The sequence below is a fragment of the Anoplophora glabripennis genome, unplaced genomic scaffold (genome assembly GCF_000390285.2).
Source record: "Anoplophora glabripennis isolate ALB-LARVAE unplaced genomic scaffold, Agla_2.0 scaffold1162, whole genome shotgun sequence".
NCBI classification, from domain to species: Eukaryota; Metazoa; Arthropoda; class Insecta; order Coleoptera; family Cerambycidae; genus Anoplophora; species Anoplophora glabripennis.
Window position 1 is genome coordinate 17,837 of NW_019417290.1, and position 23,037 is coordinate 40,873.

The window sequence follows — 23,037 nt, forward strand, 5'->3', positions numbered from 1 at the left end:
TTACGTTTTCTTCGTAACCACATACTTAAGATAGGTGTCACATCCACACTTGTCGCTCTTAAATCCCTCCATTTTTGCCAATATTTTGCACTGCAAACACAAGGGGACAATTCACACCTGCAAATCTTTTTTTAAGCTCCTTATGCTCCGTTGTTAGTAAAGTACGCCAGTACATTTGCATTCATGAAGACTCTTCAACATGTGACGTCCAATACCGCTCCTGTATTTACTTTCATAACTGCAGTCGTTACGCTTGTATGTTTGGACTGGCGAAGGATTTTTATGCTTCAGTTGGTGCCGTTTCATATGAAACTTGTATTTAGTTTCGAGACCGCAGCAGTCACACTCGTACATTTGAACCTGCGAGGGCTGTTTATCTTTCAGCCGGTGCATTTCGATATTCCTCTTGTATACAGGGTGTTCCTAAATATCATGTACATAAGGGAGAGGGTAATTATTTGGCTTATTTCCTGACTAAAAGTTCATATAAACATAGATCCGCAAACGCTTCGTTACCGATTTACAGGGTGTTGAAATTTTAACATGTTTTTAGTTTTTTTTCTATAGCTCCCACAGTTTTTGAGATATTTAGCTCAAATTTGGAATATAGGTTACACTGCAGGGCTTACATCATTGGAGATGCCAAATGGTTGTGATATTCTACAGACTGATATTTTTTCGGGGTTCATGCCCACTGGTAGATTCTAAAATCAAAATTGGATTTTATGTTTTGTTGAGAAACTTTTTGCCTCTTATGATTTTTTCCTATCTCCGACCGTTATCGAGAAAAAATATAAAAAACAATTTTAAGTACTTCGTTAGATGAAATTTAAAATTCTTAAAATGGTCCAGTAGGCTCTGGTTTTATTTAGATTATCTCCTGTTTCTATTAATTTTGACAGTTTATTCGCCACTACCTGTTAAAAATTAAAGCTCGGATGACCCATTTCAAAATTAGTAAAATTTGGCATTGGTATGATATTATGAGTATTTAAAACACTTTACACCTCAGTTTGTAACACAAACCTTTAATTTTTAAACATATGCAGACCCAAGATACTATTTCAAATGCGAACTGTCAAAATTAATAGAAACAAGAAATTATCTAAATATTTTGATTTTAGAATCTACAGCGGCGCACCGCACGAAAGTTCAGGGGAAGAATAGGGAGCATGAACCCCAAAAAAATATCACTCTGTAGAATATCACGACCATTTGGCATGCCTAATGATGTAAGCCCTACAGCGTAACCTATATTCCAAATTTCAGCTAAATATCTGAAAAACTATGGGAGCTATAGAGAAACAATTTTTAAAATCTTAAAATTCCAACACCCTGTAGATCGATAACGAAGGGTTTGCGGACCTATGTTTATATGAACATTTAGTAATGAAATAAGGCAAAGAATTACCCCCTTCCTTATGTACATAATATTTAGGAACACCCTGTATAGTTTCGTAATTGCAGTTGTTACACTTGTACATTTTCACCTGCGATACAATTGATGTTTTTTGTATTCTTTCTATTTACTTTCAAAATTGCAGTTGCTACACCTGTACATTTGAACCAATGAATGATCTTTATGCTTCAGTTGGTTTTTTGACACAATACTTGTCTTTAGTTTCGTAATCAGAGTCGTTACCCCTGTATATTTGAAGCAGTGAAGGATTTTTATGTTTCCTTTGATGCAGTTTCATATTATTCTTGTATTTAGTTTCGTAATCACAGTCGTTACACTTGTACATTTGAAGCAGTGAAGGATTCTTATGTTTCCTTTGATGCAGTTTAATATTATTCTTGTATTTAGTTTCGTAATCGCAGTCGTTACACCTGTACATTTGAACCTGTGAAGGATCTCTATGCTTCAGTTGGTGTACTTCCATATGTTTCCTGTATTTAGTTTCGTAATTGCAGTCATTACACCTGTACATTTGAACCTCTGAAGGATCTTTATGTTTCAGTTGGTGAAGTTTGATAAGACTCTTGTATATAGTTTTGTATTCGCAGTTTGTACACTTGTACATTTGAACCTGTGAAGGATCTTTATGTTTCAGTTGGTGTTTTTTGACAACATACTTGTATTTAGTTTCATAATCGCAATCATTACACTTATACATTTGAACCTGTGAAGTATCTTTATGCTTCAGTTGGTGTCCTTTCATATTTTTGCTGTATTTAGTTTCGTAATTGCAGTCGTTACACTTGTACATTTGAACCTGTGAGGGATCTTTATGCTTCAGTTGGTGATGTTTGATATAACTCTTGTATACAGTTTTGTAATCGCAGTCGTTACACCTGTACGTTTGAACCTTCGAATGGTCTTTATGCCTCAACAGGTGCCTCTTAAGTGATTTCTCATTTTCAGTTTTATACTCGCACAATTCACATTTATACACTTCCGAATCGTTCTCGTGTCTCACAAAGTGTGCTGTAAAATGGATCTCGCTTCTAGTTTCGTAAATGCATTTATCACATTTGTACAATACTTTGCCCTCCTGCTTGGTTTTCATTTCTGATCCATTCTCATGTTTATATCCATCCTCTTCTTCATCTTTACAGGCACTCTCCACGAATGGTACCATATCGGAGCTCTGCAGTGGCGTGTCGCTGAAAAAATTTCACACAGGGTATATTTAAAAATCAAGTTTTAATTTTCAGGGGTTTATATGTGACACATGAGTCCTCTAGTATCAAAACCCCTTAAATAGGTTTTTGATGAAAAATGAGATATACGCATCATAATATTCCTACAAAAAATTCCCTATTGATGTGTTCATTCGAATGATTGCAAAAGTTACCTAATATGTATAAAAATGTACTCTAAAAAGTGCATTTAGATTCAAATGCCACGAAATCCATTTGAGCTAACGTTCACACCCCACTAAATCCACAATAGCCAATCATAGAAGGCTAATGTGACAACACGTGGTTGGCGGCGCTGTACAAATTTAATTTATGCAGTATTAGATCAGTCACTGTTGTGCTAGTATTATTGTTTTTAGTTTAGTCTTGTATTCGTTAACAAGTGCCAATAAAATAATGTCCGATATTACAACACAAATTTAAATTGTAACACCAGATAAAGGTAGAAAGTGATGTAGAAGATGTTCCAGACCTGAGTGTTTCATTTTATTTTTTATTATTATTTTAGTTTTTTAGTTTTTCATTAGTTTATTATTAATTTTTACTCGTTTTATTAATTATTAATAGTAATTCATAATTACCTTATTAGTTTGTCTTTAATAAAAATGTGTGCCACCTACATTTTTTTTGTCATTTTCATTTGTTCTTTGTCAAAACCCATTAAATCCTATAGTTGGTTTCAAATGCCACTAACTCCATTTTTGTTTTCAAATTTGTAGGTTTATTATAAACAATTTTGTTGTTTGTTGCAATTTGTTGTCCAGTTAGTGTTAAAATTTCACAAAACAAAATTTCATTACGAAGTCGCTGTCAGAAGTTGGTTAAACAGTTTTTCTTCAGTTATGCAAATTTTACTAAAGTGGATTTAAGGGATTTTGATACTAGAGGATTCACATGTCAAAATAATGCATTTAACAAAATGTGACTAATAAACGAACATATTTACATTTGAAGGTAACGCAAAGTGACCAAATATTATCGAAGCCAATGAAGGACACTGTGCAGGTTTAGTATAAGATTGCCAGATAATTAATTGCAATTAATTATGAACAATTACACGGACCAACAAAATTTAACTTTTTTTTTTTTGAAGCAGAAACTTGAATATATATTTCCGAAGGATTTAGGTGCGTTGAATCCGAATCTAGCAGCAGAATTGCTCTATCACTTAGGTTTTTGAGATATCCTAACCTGAAAGTGTAAAAAACACTGTTTTTCGTCATATTTGAGGCAATGTAGTAATGACATCTACTCTTTTTCAAAAAATTAATACATTGAATCTAAAAGTACAAGGCTCTCTCCTTTGAATGCCGTTGAGTCTGCTCAAATAACTTTTTTTTTTCGTTGAGATATCACATGTTGAAATTTTTAAGTTTCTCAGTTTCTTAATATGCAAAAACCTGCCAAGGATCCCTCTAAGGGATCAAGCAGTCGATTGCAATTCGGAACCTTCATATCCATACGGTTTGTGGGTTTGAAGTTGGTGGGCTTGGGGTTTGTAAGCTTGGAGTTTGTAGGTTTGGGTTTTGTGGAATTGGGGATTGTGGGTTTGTGGATTTGGAGTTTGTGAGTTTGAGTTCGTATGTACTGAAGGTTTCCGAATATGAAGTTTTTGAACTGCAATCAACTGTTTGACGTCTAAGGGATCCTTAGTAGATTTTCGCGTATTAAGAAACTGATCTTTTTTTGAGGTTAGAAAAACAACCATTAATTTTAACAGCGGATTCACGTTGGGCGGGGTTTTAACTATATAAAAGAACATTTGAATATAGAAAAAAAAAAAATTGTATTTTTCCTAGCACTTTTTCATGAATTTTTGCTATTTTTCACCTGTTTTTTGAGGTTAGGAAATTCCTGTGATGTGATAGCTCAATTCTGACACCTGATTCGTGATCAGGAGGCAAAAATATTATGGATAACATATGTCACATGAAAAGTACAGACAACTTTTTTTGTGTGGCTGTTATTTAACAATAATTAGGTATGTGTTTTCGTATTAATTATATTTAACCAAATCATTTTTAGTTTTTATTTTGGATAACTATTTATTACTAGCTCTTGCTAGATATCGTTGTGGTGTATTCGATGCCAGTTGAGGCATGTAGCCAATAAAATAGTTGTTTATGAATGAAGTTAGACCCCTTTTGCATACCTAAATTTCTTGTATAGAATATTGTTCGACTTGATTTGATACAATCTTTTAGAATATATATTTTTTTATCTGAATTAGGCCAATATCTTTAAAATAGCGTGTTATTAAATATGAGTGAACAAATCAGGCCAAACTGGCTTTCTTCTTGCAATTTGCTTACATAACCACTAATTATTTCGTAATTCAGTGAAATCTCTATCCTTTTTAAGAAAATTTCCGATTGTTTTATAACAGTCTTTAATTTTTTTACCAGTAACTTGTTAACCTAACTTTTAATGGTTGTATAAAAATTTGTACAATATATTATTCTTAGTCGACTTAATCTCATAATTTGTTACAATTAGTTTATCACCACATGCTAGGTATTTATTCATATAAACCGGGCTCCCTTTTTATAAATTAAAATATTTTACCTCTTTTCCTCATCTTCCGATTTTATGTCGACACATTCAGCTTTGATCGACATTTTCATCTCGTTAATATCGAATTCCTTGCCCAGGTTTTCAGTCTTAACGAATAAATCAAGTGGAGGTGTACTTATTTGACTTCCTGTGGCTGAACTATCAAAAGTACTTTTAATTTTTTCTTCTACCTCTGACCAATCTTTTAGGAAACTGTTGTGAGTACACAGAGAATCGAAGCATGGCTTACAAACAACGGGATCTTTGATGATATTTATATTCTGCAAAGCAATTTTGTTGAATTACAAAATATGCAATTATTTGATATCGTTTATACCATTTCAGGAGTAAATTTCTGAATAGCTTCAAGTTCCTCTTCACGTATGCACCTAAACTCAGTTTCTACTGGGTGCATACACAATCGACATATTCTCTGACTGGAAGAAATATTAACTAACTTGCTTTCCTTTTCCAGCATGTACACATCTCTTAGGTCGAGCTGTAACATTTTCTCGCTATCCACATAAGACATAATTGTGTTATCAGTATTCAGACAAGTCGATTTAAATTCTAACACTGCATTTAACTTTCTTCTACAAACGTTACATATAACCTCTTTGCTCTCGCTATCAAATTTCTGAAAAATATGCAGCTTTAACCGGGAAGACAATAATAACTGTGTCGTAAAATAATAATTAAATACTAAAAGCTGCTTTACACTTGAGACTGTTAAGATCTAATGCAATTATAATTCACTCACCAATTTCAGCAAAAGGCTATCTAGAATATCTCTAATAACGTTGTCTATCACTTCAAAACATTTATCGGTTATATTTTTAAGGCAAAGCCTACACGAAGTTTCCTTAACATCACTCACTGCTTTGTAACAATAATGTTTTCAACATAAAAAGAACACAGACAAGAAAATATAATTCCGCCACTTCTAACTTTTTTAGTTTCTGGCAGCATGCATTGTCACAGAATAAATATTCTGCGAGTATCAGGGTTGCCAATGGTTCCCGGATAAAATACCCGTTACAGGATTCGCCATTACCCACAAATACCCACATTACAATTTTTTACAGGCACATATAAATAAATAATCGATCTAACCGATTAGATTTCAAACAAGAATTAAAATAAAGCAATGGATCCTATACGTTTTTTTTTATTCGTTTTAAAATGGCATATGTCATCGAAACGGTAAGTTATTAACTGCTAGTAGTCCACATAATTTATGTTCAGCCCTTTTTGTAGACTCTTTAATGCGATTTGTCAATAAGGTCACTTATTTTGTTATTCGATTTAATTTGTTTAACATTATTTTTATGTTTTTCCGAAGACTGATGTCATTAATTGCCCATAAAAATGATCTGTATCGACATCAGTCTTCAGAAAAACATAAAAATAATGTTAACTGGGCACTCGCAGCATAGCACAGAGTCACAAGAAACAAAAAGGCATATATTAATAAATTAGTGAGACGGGCGGACTGACGGCTGTCCTGTGGGGCTTTCGTTTTGACAAAAATAGTACCTATTAGCAACTAATATCAGTTCAGAGTAACTCTAAGTTACTATTAGCTGCTAATAGCTACTATTTTTGCCAAATCGAAAGGACCTCTGGAGGCTTTCGTTTTGGCAAAGTCTTCTCTTATTATCAACTAATATCAGTTCAGAGTAACTCTAGTTGCTACTAGCTGCCGTTAGCTACTATATTTGTCAAATTGGAAGGCCCTCTGTGTTACAACGAGAGTATTATATCTATTCTTTATTATCTTATGTATAAAATAAGACATAGCAGTACGCGTAGAGTAGGTTAGCCACCTACAACGCAATATAAAGTTACTTCCCTAATAAAATAAATATTCCCCACAAAATCTCTAGGAAAAACAATTCCGCACAAAAAACCCAGACAATGAAACTCTCCACGTTTTGGGAAATTACCCACATATTGACAACCCTGGTGAGCATAGACTATGGGAAGGAATAGAGATGGGTGATGGAAGAAACGACACTGATCCGGCTCACTGCGTCGGCGCTTCCCCTGCTATTTTCTGTCTGTATGGTTTTAATATAAGCAACTCTGATATTTTCTGTTTTATGGATAACTATACACAAGTTAATAGATGGCATGGCTATCTTTTTGTTAAAGTAACTAGGGAGTACATTAAAATGAATTATGATTAATGAATATGAAATTATGATTAATTAATAGTGAATTTATGACATAGCTGTGTTTTATTTACGTGTGACCTCAGTTAATTTTATTTAACTCAGCAATAAGCATTCAAAATAATTGAGATTAGTTAGGAAGTCGGGAACATAAAATAAATTTTTTTCTCAAATTCTGCCGTGATAACATAACTTCCTTTTAACTTTTTTTTAAGTAATTTTCATACTTTGCTAGACAAGCCGGTATGACCCAAAACAACGGCGAGCGATAGTCGTTTCTCAACCCGAGACCATAGGCTTGTTTGAAAAAGTATTTTTTTAGTAGCATGGAAAGGCGAAGGAAGTAAAAGGCTTTGATCATACCAGTGTGAAAAGAGTTTGTAGTTACCGTCTTTCATTTGTGGTACGGCATTTCAGCGTTTTAGAGACGTTCGGAATATGATGGGATTCTCCTTAAATTTGAACTGTTCACTGATTGTTTTGTTGTAAAAAGACCACAGACATAACGTATTTCTTTAGACACCCGTTTCAACATTCCTAAATGCATCAATTTCTACTGTACGTTTGTGAAACTAAAATAGTTCAACTAAATTAGGTCACTGTCAAAGGTGATTGACACTGAGAATCACAAATGAAATACATGTTGCTTAAAAAAATAATAACACAAGTAGATATATGAGGCGGTTTCTGGATCAGGAAGTGACGTCACGAACTCGATGGCCAGCGTCCATCGAGTTCGGCGCGCTCCTTCAGCGGCTTCTTGTGGGCATTGTCGTTGTGCAAGAGATGCGTGGGTGTTGGCATGCAAGAAGAGTCATGGCGGTACGGGGGTGGCTACCTGAGGAGGTTGAGGGCAGGTCGCTAACAAGAAGTGTCATGGCGGCATGGAAGTGANGTGGGGCTTTCGTTTTGACAAAAATAGTACCTATTAGCAACTAATATCAGTTCAGAGTAACTCTAAGTTACTATTAGCTGCTAATAGCTACTATTCTTGCCAAATCGAAAGGACCTCTGGAGGCTTTCGTTTTGGCAAAGTCTTCTCTTATTATCAACTAATATCAGTTCAGAGTAACTCTAATTTGCTACTAGCTGCTGTTAGTTACTATTTTCGTCAAATTGGAAGGCCCTCTGTGTTACAACGAGAGTATTAGATCTATTCTTTATTATTTTATGTATAAAATAAGAGATAGCAGTACGCGTAGAGTAGGTTAGCCACTTACAACGCAATATAAAGTTACTTCCCTAATAAAATAAATATTCCCCACAAAATCTCTAGGAAAAACAATTCCGCACAAAAAAACCCAGACAATGAAACTCACCGCGCCATTATTCTATGGCTAGAAATTGGCCTCAATGATTTGGGATCGAGGGGGATTATCCCTCTTTATCCTGCCTCATCTCGTGTAGGCCTGGACAGCCTTCGTAGGTGGGCCCCATNGTGAAAACAACCTCCTTATAACTTAGTAATTTTCATACTTCGCTGGACAAGCCGGTCTGACCTAAAGCAACGACGCACGGTATTCGTTTCTCACCCCGAGACCATCGACTTGTTTGAAAAAGTATTTTTTTAGTAGCATGGAAAGGCGAAGGAAGTAAAAGGCTTTGATCATACCAGTGTGAATACAGTTTGTAGTTACCGTCTTTCATTGGTGGTACGGCATATCAGCGTTTTAGAGACGTTGGGAATATGATGGGATTCTGCTTAATTTTGAACTGTTCACTGTTTGTTTTGTTGTAAAAAAACCACAAACGTAACGTATTTCTTTAGACACCCGTTTCAACATTCCTAAATGCATCAATTTTTACTGTACGTTTGTGAAACTAAAATAGTTCAACTAAATTAGGTCACTGTCAAAGGTGATTGAGACTGAGAATCACAAATTAAATACATGTTGCTTAAAAAAATAATAACACATACTTTGCAAAAACTTGAAATAATTTAAAAAAATTATTATTTCGTAAATCAGATTGGTATTTTAATTTAGTTTTTATTATATTCCCTTTTTAATACAACAAAAATAATTATTTTACAATATAAAATTAGTCCCACTTTATTTATTTATTTAAAATAACAAGTAAGTTATAAAAACAACTGGCAACGCTGAATTTGTGCAGCAATACAACTCTGGGTAGTTATATCCCAATTGCACAGTTCAAATAGAAAACTTGCGAGCAAGTTTCATATCGAGTCAAGTAGATACGACAACTGGCAACGTCGAACAGAGCACAACTGCGTGCGGGAGAAATTGATAGAAACTTATATTTACGGGGCACAAGGTTTGGTTAGGTAAGTGTTAAATATAATGGATGCATTACAATCGTTTGGTAAGTTTTAAAAAAATTTAGCAGGAATCGCCCACATTGTATGATTTATTTTGTTGGTTCTTTTAAAGGAAAAACGCAAACTGGAATAAATATGGTTTTAGATGAAAATTTTGTAGAACGCAGCACGCGAGCTAACTAACTTTTCTTCAATATAATGAGAATACGATTATTAATATCGAGGCAGACGTTATGTTTTCTTCGTAATCACATAGTTAAGATAGGTGTCACATCCACACTTGTCGCTCTTAAATCCCTCCATTTTTGACAATATTTTGCACAACGACCGAAGGATGAAAATTCACACCAGCTAACCTTTTTTGTGCATCAATTGAGGTTGCCTCAAAGATTCCTAATGCTCGGTTGTTAGCAAAGCATACCGCTACATTTGCATTTATGAAGACCCTTTATGCTTCAACATGTGACGTCCAATACAAATCTTGTATTTACTTTCATAATCACAGTCTTTACACTTGTATATTTGAACACGTGGGGCCTTTTTATGTTGCAGTTGATGCTGTTTGATATGACTGTTGTATTTAGTTTCGTAATTGCAGTCATTACACTTGTACATTTGAACCAGTAAAGGATCTTTATGTTTCAATTGGTGCCTTTTGATAGCATTCTTGTATTTAGTTTCGTAATCACAGTGGTTACATCTGTACATTTGAACCTGCGAAGGCTCTTTATGTTTCAGTTGGTGATTTTTGATATTACCCTTTAATTCAGTTTCATAATTGCAGTCGTTACACCTGTACACTTGAACCTGTGAAGGGTCTTTATGTTTCAGTTGGTGGTTTCTTATAACATATTTGTATATAGTTTCGTAATCGCAGTCGTTACACTTGTACATTTGAACATGTGAAGGATCTTTATGTTTCAGTTGGTGCCTTTTCATAGTATTCTTGTATTTACTTTCGAAATCGCAGTCGTTGCACTTGTACATTTGAACCTGCGAGGGTTCTTTATGTTTCAGTTGGTGATTTTTGATAATATACTTGTATTTAGTTTCGTAATTGCAGTCGGTACACCTGTACATTTGAACCTGGGAGGGTTCTTTATGGCTCAGTTGGTGCCGTTGGATATTTCTCTTGTGTCTAGTTTCATACATGCAGCTGTTACACTTGTACATTTCAACCTGCGAAGGGTCTTTATGTTTCAGTTGATGCTGTTCGATAACATTCTTGTATTTAGTTTCGTAATCGCAGTCGTTACACCTGTACATCTTAACCTCTGAAGGATATTTATGCTTCAACAGGTGCATCTGAAGTAATTTCTTACTTTTAGGTTTATACCCACACGACTCACACTTATTATATGCTTCCAAATTGTTCTCGTGTCTCGCACAGTGTGCCGAAAAACGAATCTCACTTTCAGTTTCGTAAATACAATTATCACATTTGTACAATACTATGCGCTCCTGCTTGGTTTTCACTTTTGATGCATTTTCACGTTTACATCCATCCTCTTCTTCACCTTTACAGTCACTCTCCTCGAATGGTACAATACTGCGGCTCTGAAGTGGCGTGTCACTGAAAAAATTGCAAATACAGGGTATTTTTGAAAATCGGGTTTTAATTTTAAGAGATAATCGTTTATCGGAGATTAGCGTCTAATTAAATTAAGTAAGTTCGTTACACAATTAATTATTTTCATTCAGTGAGAATATATTTCTACTCTTATTTTTTTTTGTGTGTAGGCTTAGTTAACAATTCAATTAACAAAATAAGCGTTTGTTTTTTGAAATATTGGAAGTTTTAACAATTTTTTTGTTTTAAAATCATTTTTGTTCGTATACCGGGCGGGACATTTATCTTGAGACAAAGTAATATCTTGGTTGGACTCGATTATTTCGAAAAAAAAGTTTCAGAGAAAAATTGTACGGCACCTACCTTGACTTCAAGGTCGTTTGAAGATCAAATTCAAAAATTTCAATGGGACGCCTTTTTTTACCTTAGAAATTGCAAGAGCGGGAAGTTTTACAATAAGATATGAACTTAACCGCAAGAACAAGATCAGATATCAGTCACTTTAAGGTCGATCTTCAAACGACCTTTAAGTCAAAGTCAAGGTCATGTCAAAATAGGCCCTTTTGACCCTACAACTTTTGTATGAATTATTTTTAAAAAAAAAGTTATCCCAACAAGGCACTTCGTTGTCTCAATATTCTTGTTTTCTTTTTGTTTTTATTATGAAAAATTCTTTGTTTCTTTTTTCAATCGAAATCCATGGTGAAAAATGTGTTTCCATTTAAAAAAATCAACTCTCGGTCTGAAAACAACACTTCCGGTCTAGACCGGATGTCGTAATATGGACCTTTGAATGGCCCCCTCGGTGCCCTACAATTTTTGTCTGAAACTTTTATCGAACTAACACAGCCCCACAAAAAAAATAAAGTATCGGATCTGGTATTCAGACCCATCTGCCTTCAGATTTGGCCCAACGGGTCTGAGTTTTCGGGAAAATTAAAAAAACTGGTCAAAATTCACAAAAAACGTCAAATACGATCGACGAAAGTTATAAAAAAGTCAAATTATTCTATCAGCTCACTAGACGTATGATTTTTCACTCTTTTAATTCCAATTTATCATCATAGAGTCAGACAAGCTGGTCCAATTTCATTCAAAAACAGAAAATAGATCAAAAATTCCATTTTCATGGCATAATTCGTGTTGCAGAGTTCTGGATCCATCTTTTTGTCCACCCACACATTTCTATCCAGTCGTTCATGCATGAATACGCATATTTATCCATCCACCTGTACCACCTACAAAACCCACCCATACACCCATCTATCCATCTACTTTTTGTGCTGAGAGAAGAGAGATAGAAGATTGAGAATGCAATAAAATTTGTAGATTACTCTACTTTCTAAACAAAAGAAAACGATATCTACAAATCATTCTTATTTTTGTTGCTAGAACGTGTTCTCTTTTCTTCAAAGGGTCTATGCAAAGGGTTACGCTTTCATTTAGTCCCTCTATTTTTCATTTCTCTTTTTAACAACGATTCAGCGAAAAAATACATGGAAATACATGGGTTTGAATACCAGATCCGATACTTTTTTTCTGTGGGGCTGTGTAATCGACTCCAACCGAGATATTATTCTGTTTCAAGATAAATGCCCCATCGGGTATATACTTATCTATAAATTATTATTTATAGCCCTGTTGTTAAATAATACCTTTAAAATGGCGTAAAAATGAACAAACAAGGCCAAGCTGGCATTCTTCTTGCAATCTACTTACATAAGCACTCATTATTTTGTAACTGGGTGAGATTTATGCTTTTTGTTCCAAGAAAATTGCGATTTCCACCCAGTTAAAAAAAATTTAATGAATGAATGAAATCTAGTATAGTATTCGTTGTACCACTATCTGATTTAAAGCTATACTTACTGTTTCATAATGATCTCAAATTTTTTCCCAGTAATTTGTTAACCTAACTTTTAATGATTGCATAAAAATTTGTACAATATACAGTTTATAACAGACAAAATTGCATAATTTGTTACAATTAGTTATCACCAGATAGTACGGTACGTATTTAATCATGTATATCATGACGGTGTCAAGACCACCGGCTGCCATTTTTTCAATTAATGTTAAAACCGTCTTACCTCCTTTCCTCATCTTCCAACTTTATGTCGATACTTTCAACTTTGATGGACATTTCCATCTCGTTAATATGGAATTCTTTGTCCAAGTTTCCAGTCTTAACCAATAAATCAAGTGAAGACGTATCTATTCGACTTTCTGTGGCTAAACAATCAAAAGTATTTTTAATTTTTTCCTCTACCTCTAAGCAATCTGTTAGGAAACTGTTGTGAGTACACAGAGAATCCAAGCATTGCTTACAAACAACGGGATCTTTGATGATATTTATATTCTACGAAGCAATTTTGTTAAATTACAAAATATACAATTATTTAATATGGTTCCTACCATTTCAGGAGCCAATTTCTCGATAGCCTCAAGTTCCTCTTCACTTATGCACCTAAACTCACTTTCTACTGGCTGCATACACAATCGACATATTTTCTGACTGCAAGAAATGCTAACTAACTCGCTTTTCTTTTCTTGCATGTACACTTCTCTTAAATCGAGCTGTAACATTTTCTCGCTATCCACATAAGGAATAATTGCCTTATCGGTATTCATACATGTTGATTTAAATTCTGACGCCGCATTTAACTTTCTTCTGCAAACGTTACATATCACCTCTTTGCTCTCGTTATCAAATTTCTGAAAAATATGCAACTTTTACCAGAAAGAAAATAACTGTCCCGTAAAATAAGAATTAAACACTAAAAGTTTCTTTACACTGGAGACCGTTAAGACGTAATCTAATTATATTTCACTAACTTACCAGTTTCAGCAAAAGAACATCTAGAATGTCTCTGATACTGTTGTCTGTTACATCAAAACTTTCATCGATTATATTTTTCAGGCAAAGCCTACACGAAGTTTCCTTAACATCAGCCATTGCTCATCAACAACCTTATTTTTAGTATAAAAAGAACACGGAGACAAAAATATAATGCCGTCACTTCTCAAGAATTGCTTATATACGATTCTTGGCCACTTCTAACCTTTTTAGCTTCTTCTGACAGCTGGACAGCACAGATACGGCCATAGACAAAGATACGGCCGTCTTCCGTCTCCAACTATCTGAAAACGGCCGTGGCACAGAGCACAGCGAACACAGATCACAGAGTGTAATTGTAGTTAGGAATAGAGATGGGCGAAACATGACGATCCGGCTCTCCGAACTGACACGAGAGATCGGAGTGGAGTTCGTTCTCAGAGTCCACAGATTAGAAAAAGGATACCAGTCATTACACACGACAGCTCATATCATGCTACGGGTCCCGTGAATACGCCTATCTATACAGGGTGTCCGGTAACTACGGGGAAAAATTAAAGTTATATAGAGCAGGTCAAGAGTGCTAGTACTTCATATAAACATTTTTCCTAGGTGCCATTGTTGAGGAGTTATCGTCACTCAAAGTAAGAAGTTGAAAAATGAATATTGCCCATAATTTCTAAAGGGTTACTTTGATTAAATTGAGGGGGAGCAAAGCAACTTATTCAAATGTATTTTTGTACATTTAAAATCGAATTAAATATTTTTTATTATACAAGGACTGTCGAAATTATGTTCTAAAATTTACGCAACTTTGACAGAGCTGTCAAATTTGACATTTCGCCCTTGCAGGCTGATGGCACTGTTACTTTTCTATAAAAAAGGTATACGTCGTGAAGACTTATGAAAAAATGTCCCCGACACAACGCAACAGAAAAAAGTTAAGAATGAAACATATGGATTAAAAGATATTACTTCAGTAAATGCTCGATATGTCCTCCATCAAGTTCAATGCACTTCCTTATTCTTTTAAGATTATTTTGTTGCATGAAAACCCTCATTATTTAGTCATTCAAGGCACACACCAGAATAGATTCATAGTTAATGTATGGGCAGGAATAATCGGTAACCAATTAATAGGCCCATTTTTCTTACCGGGTAGATTAAACGATGCCCGATATTTGAATTTTTTACAAAACGTTCTAAATCTACTAGTAGAAAATGTGCCATTGCAAACAAGACAGATGTATTTCATGCATGATGAGGCACCGCCCCACATCAGTCGTGAAGTTAGAAATTACCTCAACGCAACATTTGGTGATAGGTGGATTGGGCGAGGCGGACCACACTTATGGGCACCTAGGTCACCAGATCTTAACCCCCTTGACTTATTCCTGTGGGGTTACCTAAAATAATTGGTGTATTCAATTACGGTTTATACAAGAGAAGATTTGATGGCAAGAATAGAACATAATTGTAATGAAATTAAACAGAATCCACAACTGCTATTTAGAGTTGAATATAACACTAAAGATTCATATTCGATTATAAAACAGTGAAAACGTTAACACTATTAAAAATACTAAATTGTAATAGCCTAACATTCGAATATTGTGGTAGGTCAAGATTCACTCTCGATAAACATTTGTGGGTCAGCGGTAAGAAGCCGTTCGAAAAGGGGTTTAGTTATTTGAAAGTAATTTTTTGCAGCATATTCACGATGGTCTCAACATTAGAAAATTTCCAGTTCAGAAGCGTATTTGAACAATATAAAATGAAAAATGAAAATGAAATGCTTCTGATATTGTTTTGTGTCATTTTTATTTGTACAATGAATGGCAAAATTCGTAATCCATATTAAAAATTTTTTCAGTGGCTTCTCAAAAAGAAAAATATTCTTGATAAAAGTTGCCGCATCCCCAAACTAGAGCATATTTATTTTTTTTAATATACAATGTAACAACTTTTTTTAGTTAAATTTTTTGAGAAATTAGAAAAAGTTGTCTGATGGTGTTCGAATTAAGTTATACAATACAAATAAAAATATCACAAAAGCAGAGTATTAGAAATATTTAAAAAATTACTGACACTGTTTATACTGTTTCAAAAATGCTTTTGAAATGAAAATTATCTAAAGTTGAACGCATTACGAGAACAATATGGTTGTTTCAAGAAAAATGGAAACGTTTCTTATTTTTTCCTGTCTTTCCTTAGAATTAATGACATTCTGGAATCTGGAATTGTGGGGAGGGTAGCAAAGCTACAGCACTTAGGCCCCATTGGGCCCCTTGTACATCCTCCCATTAGAGATCAATCCACCTGAGCCGCCAACCAGCCTATTACAGTGAAAAATGTAATAGGCTGGTTGAATGAATTAATGACATTATGACTGAATCACCCTATATGAGTATAACTCGCTCGACGTGTAATTACCACACCAGTACTCAACACTTCCCTCCATAAAAAAATAACGCACATCTATTTTGCTTTAGTTCTTTTATTCCTAATATTGTTATAAAAAAGCTATTAGCTTTGTTCCTAGTAGAATCCAAAACAGTTTCCAACAGTCAGACGCATGCGCATATGGATGTAATGCTTACATAAGGCTCAAAATTCATTGTTTTGAATCAAATGCGATTGCGTCGGACTGTTGGAAACTAATTCTAATGCACTTGGAACAAAGCTATTAATTATACAAGCCGTTACAAATTCACTTTCCACTACAGGGATCTCGGAAACGGTAAAATATATACGAACTAGCTTAAACGAGGGCAAAGTTGCGTAATCAAAGGACCAATATTATGCCTCTACAAAATCAAGGCTAACATGATTAGTTTACGAAATATTTGAATAAAACCGCAATTGTAGAAATCCGATTTTGTTTCATTTCAGCCTCGTTTGAGGTGATATTGAAAAAACAAGAACACTTTTCATGGCAACTTTTGCCCTCTATCGAATGGTATAATCAATTTTTATATGTAACTTTTCGTCTCACCAGAACCATCATCAACTTAATTTTTTAAAATACCACCCTGGAAATTTTATTACATTTTTTCCAAGCCTCCATGACCCCCAGTACTGTACTGTTTCAGCCCGAATCAGATTCAGACGTTTTGTCTCGAAAAATTCATATTCAATGTTTTCGTTACAAATTTTTTTATTTCGACGAGGCTAATAGTTTAAGTAACTAGGTGGATCTCACGGGGTCTAACGACACAGTGTATCAAGAAACATGAAACATTACATATTAAAATTGATTATGCCATTCGATAGAGGGCAAAAAGTTGCCAGGAGAAAGTGAGGCTGAAACGAGAGAAAAACGGATTTCCAAAATTTCGTTTTTATTCAAATATTTCGAAAACTAATCGTGTTGGCCTTGATTTTTTAGAGGCATGATATTGATCCCCTGGTTACGTAACTTAGCTCCCATTTAAGCTAGTTCGTATCTATAGTATTATGGCGGCTGCGCATACGTTCCTTGTTTTTGGTACAAAACTTTTGGTTTTTGGTTTTTGGTTGGTTTGGTTATTGATTTAAGATAAATCAATGTCAAATGTAATAGTTCATTGTAAATCATCTTTAATATATGTTAATATTGCAAACACCGTTTGTACGAATTACAATTCAGTACTTAACAAGTTGTGAGGTGCACGAGGACATCACAGTATCTGTTACCGTTTTCGAGATCCCTGTGGTGAGAAGCGAATTTGTAACACCCTGTATATTCCACAAAGTAAATTGTATCACTATTTAAAATACATATCGATGTACACGATTAGGACTCACTCTGAATATTGGTAATAAAACAGGATACATTTTTAGACATGAACAAAACAAGTACATATTACAATGCATTTATATGAATATACTTCATTGCAGAACCACAGGTGAACATGTTGATGTTTTTCAAGATAGGCTTTACATTTTGATTTAATTCAAATATTTATAGTCAGTCTTTAAAATGCCAATATTTTTTACTGTAGTTCAATGGGCGGAACTTCACATTTTTTGTGCATCAATTGATGTCTCCTCAAAAACATCTTTGCACTCATGAAGGCTTCAACACGTGATATTTTATACCACTCCTGTATTTGGATTCGTAATCACAGTCATTACACTATTATCATTAGAACTTGAGCAGCACATTTGTTTCAGTTGATGCCGCTGCAGATGATGCTTGTATTTATTTTCGAAGGGGCAGTTGTTACACTTGTATGTCCGGACCTGAGAAGGATCTTTATGTTTCACTTGATGCCTTTGTATCATATACCTGTATTTATTTTAGTAATTTCAGTTGTTACACTTGTATGTTTGGACTGGCAGAGGATTTTTATGCTTCAGTTGGTGCTGTTCAATACTTTTAATGTATTTAGTTTCGAAATCGCAGTCCTTACATCTGTACATTTGAACCTGCTAGGGATCTTTATGTTTCAATTGATGATTTTTAAAATAACTTTTGAATTTAGTTTCAAAATCGTAATCGTGGACACCTGTACATTTGAACCTGTGAAGGATCTTTGTTTCAGTTGATGCTGTTTGAAATGCCTGTTGTATCTAGTTTTGTAATCGCAGTTGTTACACCCGTACATTGTATAACTTGTAAAGGAACTTTATGTTTCAGTTGATGTTGTACATTTGAACCTGTGAAGAGTCTTTATGTTTGGTATGGTGCTCCTCGATACGCTTCTTGCATTTAGTTTTATAGCTGCAGTCGTTACATCTGTACATTTGAACTTGCGAAGGATCTTTATGTGTCAGTTGGTGCCGTTTGATATTTCTCTTGTATTTAGTTTCGAAATCGCAGTCATTACACTTGTACGTTTGAACCTGTGAAGGATCTTTATGTTTCAGTTGATGCTGTTTCAAATCACTGTCATATCTAGTTTTGTAATTACAGTAGTTGCACCAGTACATCTTAACCTGTGAAGGATCTTTATGTTTCAGTTGATGCTGTTTCAAATCACTGTCGTATCTAGTTTTGTAATTACAGTCGTTGCACCAGTACATCTTAACCTGTGAAGGATCTTTATGTTTCAGTTGATGCTGTTTGAAATGGTTGTTGTATCTAGTTTTGTAATTGCAATCATCACACCTATACATTTGATACTGTGAAGGATCTTTATGATTCAGTTGGTGCTCTTTGATATTTCTCCTGTATTTAGTTTCGAAATCGCAGTGACTACACTTGTACATTGGAACCTGTGAAGGATCTTTATGTTTCACTTGATGCTGTTTGAAATACCTCTTATATTTAGTTTCATAATCGCAATCGTGACACCTGTACATCTTAACCTGTGAAGGATCTTTATGTTTCAGTTGATGCTGTTTGAAATGGCTGTTGTATTTAGTTTTGTAATTACAGTCATCACACCTGTACATTTGAACCTGTGAAGGATCTTTATGTTTCTGTTGATGCTGTTTGAAATAACTCTTAAATTTAGTTTCAAAATCGCAATCGTGACACCTGTACATCTGAACCTGTGAAGGATCTTTATGTTTCTGTTGATGCTGTTTGAAATAACTCTTATATTTAGTTTCAAAATTGCAATCGTGACACCTGTACATCTGAACCTGTGAAGGATCTTTATGTTTCAGTTGATGCTGTTTCAAATGACTGTCGAATCTAGTTTTGTAATCACAGTCGTTGCACCTGTACGTTTGATCCTGTGAAGGACCTTTATGTTTCAGTTGGTGCTCTTTGATATTTCTTTTGTATTTAGTTTCAAAATTGCAGTCATTACACTTGTACATTTGAACCTGTGAAGGATCTTTATGTTTCACTTGATGCTGTTTCAAATGACTGTCGTATCTAGTTTTGTAATCACAGTCGTTGCACTTGTACATTTGATCCTGTGAAGGATCTTTATGTTTCAGTTGGTGCCCATTGATATTTCTCTTGTATTTAGTTTTGTAATTGCAGTCATTACACTTATACATTTGAACCTGTGAAGGATCTTGATGTTTCACTTGATGCTGTTTCAAATGACTGTCGTATCTAGTTTTGTAATCACAGTCGTTGCACCTGTATGTTTGATGTTTCATTTGATGTCGTTTGATATAACCCATATATTTAGTTTCATAATCGCAATCGTTACACCTGTACATTTGAATCTGCAAAGAATCTTTATGCTTCAACGGGTGCTTCTGAAGTAATTTCTTATTTTCAGTTTCGTACTCACACGATTCAGATCTATTCACTTCCGAATCGTTCTCGTGTCTCGCACAGTGTGCTGTAAAAGGGATCTCGCTTTCGGTTTCATAAATGCATTTATCACATTTGTACAATACTCTGCCCTCCTGCTTGGTTTTCATTTCTGATCCATTCTCATGTTTACATCCATCCTCTTCTTCATGTTTACAGACACTCTCCTCGAATGGCACAATATCGGAGCTCTGCAGTGGCGTGTAGCTGAAAAAATTGTACAAACAGGGTATTTTTCATAATCAAATTTTAAGTTTTAGAGGTTATAGGTGACACATGCCAAAATATTGCATTTAGCAAAAGATTATTCCAGTAAACGGCATATTTACATTTCAAGTTAATAAGACGTAATTTTTATTTATACATTTGTACCACCGTACCGGAACAATTTAGTGCCTGCTGTCATTTCTATCATTATCACTGTTACACTTGATTGAGTTATATGTTATTAAAAAAATTATAAGTTTATAAACTCCATAAGGCATTACTTTTTATTATAATAAAATAATTTTCGTGCCGTTCAAATAGTGGAATAAGAGAGTATAAAGTTGAAATAAGACTAGGAATTTCGTTTTTAGACGTTTTTTTAATAAAAATTCAGATCAAACAGTTGTGACATTTTGATAAGTTTGTAGCGGACAAGTCACTTTAATGACAGAAATGCTTTACAGTACACCTCCTTCAACTATTCCTTAGGTCAGTAGAATTGTTGTAAATTTATTTTTATTAATTTAGTTTTGGGGGCTAACTACTCGTGTCAAAAAATTTTTTCTAAGAAAACTTATCGAATTAAATAAAATGTGTACTGTAGTAGCTGATTTTTTTAGTGTTCACCTTTGTCACAAAAATCATTTCAAGCTTTTATTTTAGATATCCACGTATGACTAGCTGTTATTAGATATGACTGTGGCATACTCGATGCCATGTAGCCCATAAAATATACGTATACAAATCAGGTTAAACTGGTTTTCTTCTTGCAATCTGCAATCTGCTTACATAACCACTAATTGTTTTGTAACTCGGTGAGAGTTCTATCATTTTCGTGCCAAGAAACTTTCGATTTCTGCCCAAAGATAAAGAAATTTTGAATTAATGAAAACTAGTATAGCATTCCTTGATATTCAAAGCCATACTGATTGTTTTATAATGATCCTAATTTTTTTTCCAGTAACTTGTTAACCTAAATTTTAATAATTGTATAAAAATTTGTACAATGTACCGGTTATAACCGACAAAATCGCATAATTTGTTACAATTAGTTTATCACCACGGTATGGTACGTATTTAATCAATGTATATCACGACAGTGTCAAGACCACCGGCTGCCATTTTTTAAATTAATGTTAAAACGGTCCCCTCTTACCTCCTTTCCTCAGCTTCTGATTTTATGTCGATACTTTCAGCTTTGACAGACATTTCCATCTTGTTGATATCGAATTCTATGTCCAAGTTTTCGGCTTTAACCAATAAATTAAGAGAAAACGTATCTATTTGACTTTCTGTGGCTGAAGAATCAAAAGTACTCTCAATTTTTTCCTCTACCTCTAAGCAGTCTTTCAGGAAACTATTGTGAGTGCACAGAGAATCCAAGCACGGCTTACACACAACGGGATCTTTGACGATGTTTATAATCTGCAAAGTATAGTTTTTTTAATAGAAAAAGTATTTAATATCATTAATACCATTTCAGGAGCCAATTTCTCAATAGCTTCAAGTTCCTCTTCAAGTATGCACCTAAACTCGCTTTCTACTGGGTGCATACACAATCGACATATTTTCTGACTGCAAACTAATTCACTTTTCTTTTCCTGCATGTACACTTCTCTTAGGTCGAGCTGTAACATTTTTTCGCTATCCACATAAGGAATAATTGTATTTTCGGTATTCAGACATGTTGACTTAAATTCTGAAGCCGCATTTAACTTTCTTCTGCAAACGTTACATATAACCTCTTTGCTCTCGTTATCACATTTCTGAAAAATATGCACTTTAACCAGAAATAAAATACCTGTGGCGTAAAATAACAAATAAACACTAAAAGTTTCTTTACACTTGAGACCGTTAGACGTAATCTAATTATATTTCACTAACTTACCAATTTCAATAAAAGAACATCTAGAATGTCTCTGACAATATTGTCTATCACTTCAAAACTTTCATCGGTTATATATTTAAGGCAAAGCCTACACGAAGTTTCCTTAACGTCAGTCATTGCTCTTTAACAATCTTATTTTAAGTATAAAAAAGAACACGAGACAAAAATATAATGCAGATGCCGTCACTTCTAACCTTTTTGTTTTGGCTTCTTCTAATTCTTCTGACAGCACAGACCACAGAGTCACAGAAGAGTTGTTTTATCTTCTGTGACAGTGTAGTTGTGGTTAGGAATAGAGATGTGAGAAACGACACTGCGTCGGCTCTTAGTAAATAAAAAGTTTCGATAATAATTTATACAGGGTGTCTCATAATTTTGTTTAAATTACTATGAAATTGACCAAAGTGGGATTAATTCAAGAGGGATTTTCTCAGAAACCGTTAAAGATAACGATTTGAAACAAGAGTACCTTTTTAACGTAAAACAGTACGGGAAAACGGAATTTGCTGTCCAATTTGTTAAAAAGTCAAAGATGAAAAAGTTACACACGCAAAGTACCAAGGGCCATTGGGGTGGGTACGGGGGGGCCCTTGGTACTTTGCGTGTGTAACTTTTTCATCTTTGACTTTTTAACAAATTGGACAGCAAATTCCGTTTTCCCGAACTGTTTTACGTTAAAAAGG

The 23,037-nt window shown here is 34.4% G+C and overlaps 2 protein-coding genes across 2 annotated transcripts in view; both read right to left on the reverse strand.

Annotated features, from left to right (window-relative positions):
* Positions 1-14,297, reverse strand: LOC111692240 (zinc finger protein 729-like). Its single transcript, XM_023456133.1, has 8 exons — positions 14,061-14,297; positions 13,637-13,936; positions 13,312-13,580; positions 10,376-11,224; positions 5,534-5,711; positions 5,209-5,477; positions 2,310-2,607; positions 1-90 (listed from the first exon to the last, which is right to left on the reverse strand). The coding sequence occupies exons 1-8, from the start codon at positions 14,175-14,177 to the stop codon at positions 1-3; spliced, it is 2,370 nt and encodes a 789-aa protein (XP_023311901.1). The 5' UTR covers positions 14,178-14,297.
* LOC108913767 overlaps positions 14,256-23,037 on the reverse strand; it is an 18,698-nt gene continuing 9,916 nt past the window's right edge. The window contains exons 5-8 of the mRNA XM_023456134.1: positions 21,942-22,232; positions 21,623-21,891; positions 20,153-20,466; positions 14,256-14,362 (exon numbers count right to left, since the gene is read on the reverse strand). Of these exons, the coding sequence (XP_023311902.1) occupies positions 14,256-14,362; positions 20,153-20,466; positions 21,623-21,891; positions 21,942-22,232 (981 nt within the window). The remainder of the gene's footprint in view (positions 14,363-20,152; positions 20,467-21,622; positions 21,892-21,941; positions 22,233-23,037) is intronic.

Bases quoted from the DNA above. Each gene is read 5' to 3' on its own strand.
- LOC111692240 (XM_023456133.1), bottom strand. From the start codon at position 14,177: ATGGCTGATGTTAAGGAAACTTCGTGTAGGCTTTGCCTGAAAAATATA. The intron at 13,937-14,060 runs GTAAGTTAGTGA...CATATTTTTCAG, and splicing joins ATGTTCTTTTGCTGAAACTG to AAATTTGATAACGAGAGCAA. The intron at 11,225-13,311 runs GTAAGACGGTTT...CAATTTTTTCAG, and splicing joins TTGGAAGATGAGGAAAGGAG to TGACACGCCACTTCAGAGCC.